Raw genomic sequence first — 14,546 nt, 5'->3', positions numbered from 1 at the left:
CACATGAACTAATAGATAACATAGTCTTAAGCTAGTCTACAGAACTCCCACTGTACCACTTTTACTTATAAAAATGTTTTTATATAATATTGTATGCCTAACTTTTTTCACCTTCTTATCTTCGTAATCTTTCATGAAGGCCCTTATTATTTTTAGGCTTGGAGCAGGTTTTGTGTCGGAAAGTACAGGTATTATTTTAAATAACCAGATGGACGACTTTTCATCACCTAATATTACCAATGCCTATGGAATTCCGCCATCACCTGCAAACTTCATCGTACCCGGGAAACAACCGATGTCCTCTATGTGTCCAACCATCATATTAGACCAAAATGGTGATGTTGAGCTGGCAATTGGTGCCGCTGGCGGTTCCAAAATTATAACTGCTGTTGCTCAGGTACGTTTAAAAGACATCCATAAATTAATAAATTTAGTGAAAAATTTCTTTATAAAAGGTGTCTTTATTTAAAATCCAGTAAAGGGCTACATCTGTCACAAAACGTTTTCGCTCAAAGTATAACATCACCAGTTTTGTTACAGGCATGACATGCTTGGCCACCAAAAATACATAGGTAAACCCCTCTCAGATGATCAAGGAACATCTCAACAATCCAGAAAAATCCAATATTTTGGTTATCACGTTGTTAAATTTAGCAACCATTCCTTCTCTCCTTCCAAAAACAGTACAATTTTACATAACATACCAACCAAAAACTATAGACAAATGAACCTTTTAGAAGATCTAGAGATCACTAAATAAATGAAACTTAATCCTGATTTTTGCTTAAATAAACAAATCAATCTTAATTACAACTATAAACCTTTATTCAGACTCTTGTGGGAGACTCTGGAGGAAGAAGTTTTAGCTCATGCAATCAAAAAATCAAATTTTTTTTAATTTTAATTTTTTACTAAATTATCATTATAAAACAATATTTGTAATTAATCATTTGGCAGCTTATTCTTTAAGAATCATATCTCTCAAAAAATTCATTCTTAATTTATTTTCCATCTTCGATACACCCATAGGGCACTTAATGAAATTTGTGACTTATCCAATAATAGAAAAAAAACTTCACCATCAAGTTTCTTTACATCTTGTATTAATTTTAAAAAAAGATTTGAGTTCAGTTTTTTGAAGGATAACTTGTCAACTGATTTATTTTGGACCTTAAGTCTTTTCTCAATATGTATTTTATTATTTTTTAAAAACCAGATTTATGTAACTACAGACTTTGTTAAAAAGTTGTTTAATTCAATTGCTAAAATGTCATATGTTAAGTGTCACTTAATTTGAGAAAAAGTAAAAGCACCTAAACGAGCACACCCTGTCTGTGTCGGCTGTCATTAAAATCTTCCATCATGCCACCATTCTGCATGCTGACACCGTACACTTCAGATGGTAGGGTTTCTTGACCTTACCATGATCAAATATTCGTTATATGTAATGTAATTTTTGTGTGAAAGTCCTTTGTGCTCGTATTTGATGTTTTTAACTTTTCCGGCTACAAAAACCAACAACAAAATTGAGCAATTTTTTCAACAGACAGACAAGGTTTTTTCCATCATTAAAAAACTGCATAAGAAATAGAAGTAATTTTTATAACTTCAGAACAACATTAAGAAATATTTTTATATCGTACATGGATCCATCTCTATTCATAGTGGTATTTTGAACTTTTTGACATAAGTTAAACTTTTGAATTCTTAGATCAGTTATTCATTAGAGACCTTTTTATTGCAGCATAACTCTGAAGATGGCTTTATAAGCCGAAAGCGCTCAGCTAGGAATTATTTATTTTACACATTTTAAAAGTACACTTCTCCCTGCTTACCCCTACCGGCCCCAAAGAACCCTTTAGTTATAAATAAAATGTGTTACATTGATAATTGGTGAAAAATCCAATTGATGGATAAAATCCCTAAAGATATGGCCTTTGACATTAAATGACCACCACAAGGCATGTGGGTTGCTTAATAGACAGCACGTCTTCACATTAAGGACGTTCAGAAGCAACTTAGTTTATATATTTCCAACAATAGGGAACTTGCACAATTTTTTTATTACATAATAATGTTCAGTTTTGTTTAAAAATGAGATTTCCAAAATTTCACGCTTCAAAAACTCATAATAACTTAGAAATACGTATTTAAAGTCTTCAGCGGTATAAAATAGTTCAAACGACCCGTGACGTCACATAGTTTTACATTAGTTATTATTATGGTTATATTTCGCTGTGTCTAGGTACACGCTAACGTGTACGCAAATAAAAAAGTTAGGTATGTACACGCGAATTAAACTTCATCAAGCCAGTGACGTTATTATTTAGCGTGCGCAGTGACTGTATATTTTGGTACATGCTATTTTGATATGTTTAGCGTGTGTTTGATAGAAAAATATTTGTTAAAGGAAGGGAAGCAGAACTATTCAGATGTTTTAAACTTAATTGTAATAAAACAATGTATATTATATTAAAGTATATATTTAGGTTAGCAAAATAAATATATGTATTTAGTTGACATAACACGTAAAACATATTGTTAAAATAATTTTTATACGTAAGTTAATTATTATAATCAACTAATCTAAATGGGAAATAAGCCACAATTTAACTAAAAAAATGATTTTATTAACGTTTCGACGTCCAAATCGGATGCCATTGTCAAAATACAAAAATTAGTCAGATTAAATAAATTATTAGAAAAATTTTTTACTAAGCAACACCATTTTTGTTTAATTTAACAATATTTTGTATTTTGAAAACGACGTCCGATTTAGACGTCGAAACGTTAATAAAATCATTTTTTGGTTAAATTGTGGCTTAGTTCCCATTTAGAATAGTTGATTACAAAAATGCCACAAGGATAATAGCTTCAGAACAAGTTAATTATTATTGTGAAAGCTTTAGGTCTTCTTTTTATTTTAATCTTTTAGGGTTATACATACTATTTCCTTTATAACTAAAAAAAATATATATTAATTTATTGTCTCTTATCTTTTTCGTACTGTTTTAAAATGTTCTTAAACTCATTAAAAGAACTAAATAATTGTCCACACTCCGTAGTTAATTTAAAAACAAACACTAAACAAATAAAAAATAAGAAATCACTGACACTCTAACTTTTTTATTTGCGTACACCGTAACGTATACCTAGACACAACCTTATATTTAGGTATATTCTTCTTCTCCTTCTTTAGTTTATTGGCCTCCACCTACTTGGGTATTTGGCAAGCTCATCGTCGTGGAATAAGTCAAAAATATTTATATTCTAATGACATTTATCGTATGTCATTGTAATAATATATACCAGTTTGTTAAAATTGTAGTTTTTTACTGTTTTTGAAGGAAAGGAACGAAGGTTTACTATTGAAAATAAAACCATTTTGCAAAAATTACAAATTTTTCTATGAATAGTTCAACCAATCAAGAACACTTGTAACGTCACATAAATGTATTTTCTACTGACGTTTATAACGTCTAATTTAAAATTCTGTTTACTTTATTGGAAAAATGTAAATGTAAAATCAAGTGACGTCACGACGCGATTGGGACCACCTGTTTTAATTTAAATTTTTAATCGTCTTTAGGGGCCAAACGAAAGAAAAACAAAACTTTTTTATCTTTGATACATTTTTTAAATTATGTTGTGTTGTGATTTATAACATTTTTTTCGAATTTAACAATTTATGCAAGTTCCCTATTATGTCAATCTAACACTTTTTGTTAATAATCAAAGGGTTTTTACCTATGTATATATCTTTGGTGGCTCAGCATAGCATGCCTGTAACAGCACTGATGATGCTCTACTTAGACCGAAAACGTTTTACCTTTTATGAAGGAATTTTTCAGTAAGTTCAGAAGAAACATTTAAATGCGCAGTACGTAAATTCGAGATGTTAAGTCACAATGACTACCACTCGTGGATTTCAGCTGAACTAGCTTCAAGGGGGTTGTTAATGTCAAACGCTAAACATACATGCATTTGAAACAAGTAGATATTGTAGATAATATTCATTATTTATTTTTATATATATAAATTTGGGCTCAAAACGTCCTCCGACGTTGTCCGATGCCTTGTTGCCAATATCTTCTATCATTGCAGTTTTCATCTTCTAATCCTCGTACACTCATTGATCGTCTTACTCCTTGTTCACTTTCCCTGTTTCATTGATCCACGTCGTTCTTGGCCTTCCTCTTTTCCTGTTGTCTGTAGGTATCCATTTCAGAATTTTCTTTGGCAGCCTCTCCTCCCTCATTCTTTGAACATGTCCGTACCACGTTAATTGTTTCTTCCCAATGCATTATACGACCGTTTCCTGTAACTTCATTATTCGCTTTACTTCCTCATTTCTAACCCGGTCCAATCTCGATGTTCTACTTGCTCTTTTTAGAGCGTCCATCTCAGTAGCTTCTATTTTTCTTTTTTGGTGTTCCTTTATTCTCCATGTTTCGGATCCGTATACCAATGTGCAGTTAATCATGGTGTTGTATATTCTCATTTTTCTTTGTTGACCTATCTCGGTACTCTACAAATCTCCGTTCAATGATTTAATTATCGTTCTTGCTTTATTTATTCTGCTCTTAATTTCTGCATCGTCCGTACCTTTCTTGTTGAAATTAATTCCCAAATACTTATATTCATCGTAGCTAGTTGTTTTCTGATTATTGTCTAATATTTATTTTTACATGTTTTAAATAAATTTGGGTTATACAATAATATCAAATTATTAACAAGGAATCTTTACGTTTCAATAAAAGTTGGTTGTGTCAATGGCCAGTGCAACCGAGACAAATAAATTTAATAAAAAAAAAATTAAAGGCACTCGTGGCAGTGCCGACAGAAGTGAAAACTTCTTATAGTATATAAATTACGAGCTCAATGCTTTTACCCCATCCTAAAAGAAGTGCTATACCTATATCATATACGATATACGCGATGCGTATGCCCTATGCTATTTATGTATACATACACATAATTTATATATGTACAAAATTTATTTCAGCGAAGTGATGACGGTCGCAAATTCAATATTTTTCCCCATCCAAGAAGTGCACAACGCCCCTAAAGAAATTTTCAATTCAAAAATTTATTTCGTCGAAGCGATAACGGTCGCTAATTTACTACTTTTTCCCCATCCAAAAAGTGCACAACGTCCCTCAAGAAGTTTTCACTTCAAATATTTATTTCGTCGAAGCGATTACGGCCCTAATTCAATACTTTTCTTCCATACAAAAAGTGCACAACGTCCCTATAAAAGTTTTCACTTAAAACATTTATTTCGTCCAAGCGATGACGGTCGCTAATTTAATAATTTTTCTTTATCCAAAAAGTGCACAACGTCCCTCAAGAAGTTTTCACTTCAAAAATTTATTTCGTCGAAGCGATGAAGGTTCGCTAATATAATATTTTCCCCATCCAAAAAGTGCACAACGTCCCTCAAGAAGTTTCCACTTCAAAAATTGATTTCATCGAAGCGATGACGGTCGCTAATTTAATACTTTTTTACATCGAGAAAGTGCACAACGTCCCTAAAGAAGTTTCACTTCAAATATTTATTTCGTCGAAGCGATGACGGTCCATAATTCAATACTTTTCCCCCATCCAAAAAGTGCACAACGTCCCTCAAGAAGTTTTCACTTCATGAATTTATTTCATCAAAGCGATGACGGTCGGGATGACGGTCGATAATTTAATACTTTTTTCCATCCAAAAAGAGCACAACGTCCCTAAAGAAGTTTTTACTTCAAATGTTTATTTCGTCGAAGCGATGAGGGTCGCTTATTTATTACTTTCTCCCCATCCAAATTTAATCATTTTTCCCCATCCAAAAAGTGCACAACGTCCCTAAAGAAGTTTTCACTTCAAAAATTTATTTCGCCGAAGCGATGACGGTCCCTAATTCAATACTTTTCCCCCATCCAAAAAGTGCACAATGTTCCTAAAGAAGTTTTGACTTCAAAAATGTATTTCTTCGAAGCGATGACGGTCGCTAATTTAATATTTTTTTCTCCATCCAAAAAGTGCACAACGTCCCTAAAAAGTTTTCACTTCAAAAATTTATTTTGTCGAAGCGATAGAGGTCGCTAATTTATATTTTTCCCCATCCAAAAAGTGCACAAGGTCCCTCAAGAAGTTTCCTCTTCAAAAATTGATTTCATCGAAGCGATGAGGGTCGCTAGTTTAATGCTTTTTTTCATCGAAAAAGTGCACAACGTCCCTAAAGAAGTTTCACTTCAAATATTTATTTCATCGAAGCGATGACGGTCGGGATGACGGTCGATAATTTAATACTTTTTTCCATCCAAAAAGAGCACAACGTCCCCAAAGAAGTTTTCACTTCAAATATTTATTTCGTCGAAGCGATAACGGTCGCTTATTTATTACTTTCTCTCCATCCAAATTTAATAATTTTTCCCCATCCAAAAAGTGCACAACGTCCCTAAAGAAGTTTTCACTTCAAAAATGTATTTCGCCGAAGCGATGACGGTCGCTAATTCAATACTTCTTCCCCATCTAAAAAGTGCACAACGTTCCCAAAAGAAGTTTTCACTTTAAAAATTTATTTTGCCGAAGCGATGACGGTCGCGATGAAGTTCGCTAATTCAATAATTTTTCCCTATCTAAAAAGTGCACAACGTCCCTAAAGAAATTTTCACTTCAAAAATTTATTTCGTCGAAACGATGACGGTCACTAATTTAATAATTTTTCCCCATCCAAAAAGTGCACAACGACCCTCAAGAAGTTTCTACTTCAAAAATTTATTTCTTTCAGGCGATGACGGTCGCCCATTTAATACTTTTTCCCATCCAAAAAGTGCACAACATCCCTAAAGAAGCTTTCACTTCAATACATATACATACGTACAAAATTTATTTCGCCGAAGAGATGACGGTCGCGATGACGGTCGCGAAATAAATCCTTTTTCCCTATCGAAAAATAGGTTTTACATTTATTTTAAATTTAAATACTTCTACACAATTTATGTATAGATACACATCATATAGATACGTACAAAATTTATTTCGTCGAAGAGATGACGGTCGCTATGACGGTCGCGAAATAAATGTTTTTTTCCCCATCCTAAAATAGGTTTTACATTTATTTTAAATTTAAATACTTCTATGTAATTTATATATACATACAAATAATATATAGCATAAGCGATGACGGTCGCAATGAGGGTCGCGATGACGGTCGCAATGACGGTCACGAATTCAATGCTTTTTCCCCTATACAAAAATCGCACAATGTCCCTAAAGAAGTTTTCACTTAAAAAAAAGTTGGCGTCGATGTTATATACAAAATTTGTAAAAAAACATGTAAAAATACTGTATAACATTGCGAATATTAATCTCATTACAATAATCCTCATACCTCAATAAATAAAAATTGCACATATCATTTTAGATGATCGTAAGACATTTATGGTTTGATATGGATATAAAAGCGACGTCAGATTTAGAAAGATTTCATCATCAGTTATGGCCTATGCAAGTAGATCTGGAACCAGATTATGAGACTAGAGTAAGTTGTTTTTTTTTTACTAGATTGTTTTAATTACTAGATTCTTGAGTGAACTACTGTTTTAATATATCGCATATAGAATATACATATTTACTAACAAATAATAATTAGTAATGGTCCTTGGGTCCTCCATTAAAAAAAATATTACCTACCTCATGAGACTTTTTGAAGTTATACTCCTTTAGGCGCGATTGAGAGTAAAATTTCATAATTCTGCGCGCATGCGCGCACAGACAGTATGTGCTTAGTTACAATGAATTGTTCAGAATTAAAAAACGGCTCCGGAACTCTGGAGAGGTCGCGGGTTCAAATCCCGGACGTTTTTTTTTTAATTTTTGGTAGTTTTAATCAAAAATTTTTGAAAGTGGTGGGTAAGAAAGTTAGTTTAATATTTAAATTAAATGCAAATAAAAACAGTTAAGTATATTTATTTCGTTGAAATTATATAATAGAAGTATAACTTCTTACGTGCGTACAAAGTACACACACACATTCTTTTTTTTATTTAGTTATCATATCGAGTCGGACAACCTATTTATTTCGGAAAATTTTCGGGAGTGGGCTCGTTTCGTAAATATATAGGTTTATAATGGTGCCACCGACAACTGGAGTACGCTTAATAATTTTTCGGTCAATATATTAGTAGTAAATTTTAAATATGTTTATCAAAAAATCCTGCAAAAATCAGGTGTAATTTTATGACTCTTTGTGATGGAGCTATGGAGCCATAAATAATTATTTTTTGTATGGTTTGCATCTGCTGTATATGTATCACTGTTTAAGTCTTCTTCTTGTCTAGTCTCTCGGGGTTTAGTCTTCACTATCTCCTTCCATCTTGTCCGTTATTGTGCTTCCATTTCACATTGTTGTTTCCTAATCCTTAAAAAAAAATTTCTTCGACGTCATTTTATATTTTTCTGAGACGATCCACTAACCTTCTACCATCTGGTCTATCACAAAAATTATTATTTATTTTGCTCAACAGGCCATGTAGGCCCTGGGCGTGAAAAACACAATTACATTTTTTTTTCACTATACATATCTACAATATACAATATTAATTTGTCTATTAAAAAATACATCAAATAAATATATACATATATATAGCTCTCATTTTACAATTCATGGCACATTCTTCTGTTACAATTTCTCTTGCGCTCTTCTTACTACTCCTCTCCATTCTCTTGTGTCTAATACCTTGTTTCTCTAGTTATCTATTTTTAGTTCTCGTAAATTTGCTTGGACGCTGTCAAACCATCTTTTACGGGGTCTTCCTTTCCTTTTTTTCCCTACGGGTTTCCTGTTCAATATCATCCTGGTCATTCTATGGTTTTCCAATCTTTGCACATGACCCAGCCATCTTATTCTATGCGCCTTTATTATTGCGGTGATTTTAGGTTCCTTATACAGCTTTTCCAACTCTTTATTTGTCCTTCTTATCCATCCCATTTGTGTATTTATGCCTCCGTAAATTAGTTGGAGAATTTTCCTATCCCATCTTTCTAATATTTCTTCATCTGCCTTTCTTAAAACCCATAATTCAGCTCCATATAAAACCGTAGCTCTAATCACTCTCTTGTAAAATCTTTCTTTTTTTTTCTTGAAACAAACTTAGACTTCATTAAGGATCTCAGCATTCCGTATTTCTGGTTGCCTTTTGTAATTTTGGATTCTATTTCTTTATCTTCATGTCCATTTTCCTTTACTTTCACACCAAGGTAAGTAAAGTCTTCCACTCAGTCAAAACTGTACATGTATTATATCTCCCCTTGAATGTATTTATGTCCATTCCTTGTATGATTACATTGTTTCTTCCATCCTCTCCTCGATTTTGTCCATTTTTTGCTTCAGATCCTTATTTTCCTTTTTTATATGATCGTTTTCTTCCCTTAGTTCCTTAATCTCCTGTCTATACTGCTTCTGTTCCTCTTTCATTTCCTGAATATCAGTGGTTAGTTTTGCTAACATTTTTAATACTCGATCCATTTTATCTTCCTCCAATTTTTCTCCCCCTTCGCCCCTCCGCCTATTGTTTTGATTGGTCTCCGTATCATATTCATTGTCACTACCCATTTTTTTCCCTCGTGCTAAGGCTTCAGGACAGAAGGTTGCGGTTCTATAGATCTTGTAGTACTTGTAGCCCCGCGCAAGTGACACTATTGACCGGTCGACCCGTCAGATCTCCAGTAACAATCAGGACTACAAATACCACTTTATTTCTACTTTATTTCTATTTCGATTTCCTAATTGGACACACTTTATTGGAAATCCGGCAACGTCGCAATTTATTTTGTCGTGACCAGTGTTGCCAATCGGCGGATAATTATCCGATTTGCGTACCTTTTTGAGAGTTGTCGTATCTTCTTCGTATCTTTAAATAAATCGGATATTTGCGGATATTTTTCAGTGTATCTACCATCGACTAAAACTTTCTCATCCATATATTCCCAACACCAACAACACATTAATTTTGTTTGGTTCCACCCAAATTTTTATAAATAGCCTATAACTGGATGAATGTTAGTGACATCCGATACTTTTCATCTTTTGACAAAAGGGACATGTGCCGATTCTTTTGTTTAGAATTTAAATGCACAAGTGCATCCACTTAAGGCATACTAAATACAATTCAAATTTCAAAAACCGTCTGCAGTCCGATGTTATTTATGAGTTTTTAGTTTTTAGTCTTTAAACGTATGAAAGCTAATTCACGCACGATTTAGTTTTATTTTCATTTTATGTAGTGCAGTGCTTAAGTAACTCAGGACTCGAAAAAAATAATGCATTTTAAAAGCATTGGCCAGAAATTTTGCGCCTATGCTATGAATGTAGCTGTAGTTTATTTTGTATTGATTTATTTATTATTTATTTTTCCAGTACCTAGTTTTAGGTAGTTATTACGTTTCAATAAAATAATATTTAAAATGTTTTTTTTTACTTAAATAATAATAATAATTTAATATAACGATCCAAATAATGAAATATTTAGATTTATTTATTTATTTAGAATTTAACACTTACGATAAAACAAAATACGAATAATATAATAATAGTAAGTAAATAGTATTTACATACATGAATTAGGTAATAATCAGCTAGGATACGAGATTTTCATCTATAAACGAAAATTTTTAAACCGTGAAATAGAGAATCCAGAAATAGGGGAGTGCATATAGATTTTCACTTTGGAAAAAATCCAACAAGCTAGAACTTTTTGTAATTTCATTAAGAAATGTTTAATAAACAACATATCAAAAAGTTCTACCCGAGAAGTGGGTGCTTCATTTTTTATTAAACAAATGAACTACGAAATTAGATGTTTTTTTAAATAACTCCGAAAATAGAAACTTTAGGGAAAAACTGACGACCATTGAAAAATTCAGAAAATCTTACAAAAAAAACCTTATATAAAGAACTTTCTAAAATGAAATCTGAATCTTCTATAATTTTTGAATTATAACGCTAAAGTCACCCTTCTCACAAACATTGGCGCACTGTAAACCAACGTACGGCGAAGTGCATGGTTGAGTTACTTTAATGTAATTCTTTAACTAATGGATCGAATGAAATTTTACAAATTGAACATGAAAGAAGAATAATTAAGCTATCTTATGGTTATACTAAAAAGATATAAAATGTATGGGCATAACTACGGTGTGGGCGGAAAGTGAGCCTTACATAAATTTTGTTTAAAAATTATTTAAAAATGTGTAACTAATACAGTTTTTCTTATACAACTCTCAGTTTTGCACAACTTACCTTTCAAGCATCTTGCTAAATGATGTTTATTTCAAAAAAATCTCAAAATTTTAATTCAAATGATACGACGTCTCAAAAAATGTCATTTTTGGAATCTTCGTAGTTTTATAGAATTACCACCAATTTAAGAGGGTATTACTCAAGTTTGAACAGATCTATTACATTTTTATAAGAGTTTTTTTAAAAGCTTAGGATAAAATCTCTAAAATGCACTGAATTATTTTACTTTAGAAATCAAATAAACTATTTCTTTTTAAGAAAATTAAGAAAGATAACAAAAATGTAATACAAAAACCGAAAATTACCAGCTAAAAAAATGTTTGTACAAAGTGATCAAAACTTTTTTCTGTAAAACTTACCTAAAATACATTTAATAATAAGCTTCAACAACAATAAATGTTCGGCAAAAAAAATTTTTTTAGCTCTTATACAGTCTGCGTAACTTGGAACCTATTGATAACTTTTTTATTATCAGTTTTACGAAAAAAAGTTATTGTTTATAAAATACTCTGCATCGTATGTAATCTAAGATGCAATCATAAAATATCACATTTAATTAATGTCATACAAGGTATGTCAAAAAATTTGAATTTTACTCAAGAGTAAAGTACCATTACATTTCACAATATCGAAAATTGTTATTAAGAAAAGTTGTTTGGAATTAAAAAAATTGTTTTAGTGTTCAATTACATCCTTCTAATTAAAATATTGTGAATAATAAAGGCACTTAACTCTTAAGAAAAATTCATATTCTTTACATATCTCGTATAAAATTAAAAAAGTTTTTAATTTGAGATTTGTAATTTGAGAAACAATTTAAATTTTTTGTCGATTAGAATAATGTAATTGTATATTTAGACATAGTTTCTAATTTCAAACAACTTTTCATAATAGCATTTTTTGATATGTTGGAATATAAAGGTACTTTACTCTTTAACGAAATTCATATTTTTGACAACACTCGTATAAAATTGATAAAATTTGATATCTGATGGTTGAGTTTTAGATTTTTGACTATTCAGAGCCTTTCATTAAGAATAACTTTTTTTTCGTAAAATTGATAATAAAAAAGTTTTCCATGTGGTACCTAGCTACGCAGACACACTGTATAAGAGCTTCTGTATAAGAATTTTTAAATTGTAATGCCATATTCGGATTCAGCATAATCAAAAACAAAATAGAAATATATTTGATCAAAGTAAAATGATAAATTTAACGATATTTTTAATATTATTTGTACAAAACAATTGTTATTGTTTAAAGAATTAATAAATAATTAGCGGCCAAATCTGCGAGTAGAACTTTTTAATTTAACATGTATATAAACTAACAAAAAAAGTTTTAGAAAAATATAAGCTGGATTGAATTTTTCCGAAACAATGCATGTTTTTGTTCTAATTGCACTCCCCTAAAAGGGCCGGTTGTTCGAACGCTAATCAGAAACTTTGATCGAATCAACTTTGATTGGGTTGCTGAAAACATAATTGATTACAATTATGAGAATAATTGATTAATTAATCAATTATGTTAATAATTGTTACGTTAATTGATAATTAATAATTAATTAATCAATCAATTATGTTAATTATCATAATGATAATTGATTACAATCAACTGATTGGCGTACGAACAACGGATTTTGTTATTTGATGGTTGTTAAGGGGACTAAAAGAATAACATTGGCAACAGTGATTTTAATAACAGAATAATTTTTGACCTAGCGTACCTTTTCGTGACAAATCGGATATTTTTCGAGAGATCATCGGATAATCTAGAGAAATGCGATTGGCAACACTGGTCGTGACCCGTCTTCACCTATCGCTGTTATCAGCTGTCCCTAATTAGTTTAATTACTTAGGTATGTTTACATTAGTTTTTCACTGTTGACGTTTATGTAATATTCACTCACTAAATCCATTTGAAAGAGAAATTTTTTATCACTACACATATAGAGTCTGCTAAAGTTTATATACTGTTCAAATTTCTTGAAGTATTTTCTGTTGTAAGTCGCGTAAATCGAGATTATTACACACAGAAATTATAACACATTCTTACTCCTCTATACCAACGTTGCCAACCTACCAACGTTGCTAACGTTGCCAACATCACAAAAATACTGCTTTAATAGTTTGTTACTAATTATATCATTTTCGCCTGCTTTGTCCAGATATCTTGCACATTTAAGGCGAATATGGACAAGATTCGAAAATCTCAGCGAGCCATGCAACGACAGATGCTTGACATCTCACACATTATCGACAGGCTAACGATGCAACCCGGTACAAAACAAAAGTAAGGGACGCCGTGGAACAAGCAGCTACATTAAAATGGAAATAGGTTGGATATAACAAACGTTTCAAAAATGCTAAATGGAATAAAGAAGTTGGAAACTGACGACCATACGAAGCGAAGAGACCAAGAGGAAGACCACAAATGCGCTGGAGCGACGACATGAAATGAGTCGCAGGACCAATATGGAAACGCCTGACACACAACTGGCCAGAAAAGGGAAAGGCCTTTATTTGACAATTCGAATTGAAAAAGGCTATAAAAAAACTACTCCTATAAACTCCTACATTCTAGATGAGGGGATTATTGAGAAAAAGTATATTAGTAGTGGAGTAACTGAAGGTTTTCACCTCCGATTTCGTTGAACCTCCATCGATTTTGATGAAAATTGGTGAGTAATTAGAGGGTATCTTAAGGAACAAAGGTGAAATGATGCCAACTTGCGCTTTTACCCTGGGGTGGATGCCACCCCTTCTCGGAGGTGAAAATTATTTTATTAGAAATAATACCATAAGTCGATAGAGGGACAATTTATAAGCAAAATATGTTATATCAAGTTATTAATATAAATCAACACTTTTTGAGTTAAAAAAGACCAAAAATTTTATTTTTTAGTAAAAAAATGCATATTTTAAATCGGTTTTTCACGTATAACTCAAAAACTATAAGCTTTTACAAAATAGTTATTCTTACTGAAATTAATGATAATAAAAAACTGAATACATTTCTCACTTAAAGAAGTAAACTAATGTTAGGTCAAAGTGAGTTATTGGCAATTGAATCAATTGAATGTGTCTTTTTTTCGACGAGTATCCAAATCTAAGTATTCAAGCTTAAATAACGGGAAAACGATGCAATGTATAAAATATACCTTCTAATAATTTGTCAACGTACTTCAGAATAGCTATTAAATGAGCTTCAGTTAAAGTTAATGGCGTCAAAATTAAGCAAGTTATGATGGAAATAAAAG

At 31.6% G+C, this 14,546-nt stretch overlaps 1 protein-coding gene across 3 annotated transcripts in view; it reads left to right on the top strand.

The window, feature by feature from the left end:
• Positions 1 to 14,546, top strand: part of LOC114324242 (glutathione hydrolase 1 proenzyme) — a 128,740-nt gene that overhangs the window by 102,524 nt on the left and 11,670 nt on the right. For all 3 annotated transcript variants that reach the window (XM_028272032.2, XM_028272030.2, XM_028272031.2), the window contains 2 exons: positions 157 to 397; positions 7,412 to 7,528. In XM_028272032.2, the coding sequence (XP_028127833.2) occupies positions 157 to 397; positions 7,412 to 7,528 (358 nt within the window). The remainder of the gene's footprint in view (positions 1 to 156; positions 398 to 7,411; positions 7,529 to 14,546) is intronic.

This window comes from Diabrotica virgifera, chromosome 3 (assembly GCF_917563875.1).
Source record: "Diabrotica virgifera virgifera chromosome 3, PGI_DIABVI_V3a".
NCBI classification, from domain to species: domain Eukaryota; kingdom Metazoa; phylum Arthropoda; class Insecta; order Coleoptera; family Chrysomelidae; genus Diabrotica; species Diabrotica virgifera.
Note: the sequence above shows the minus strand (reverse complement) of the source record. Positions and strands in the feature narration are given on the sequence as shown.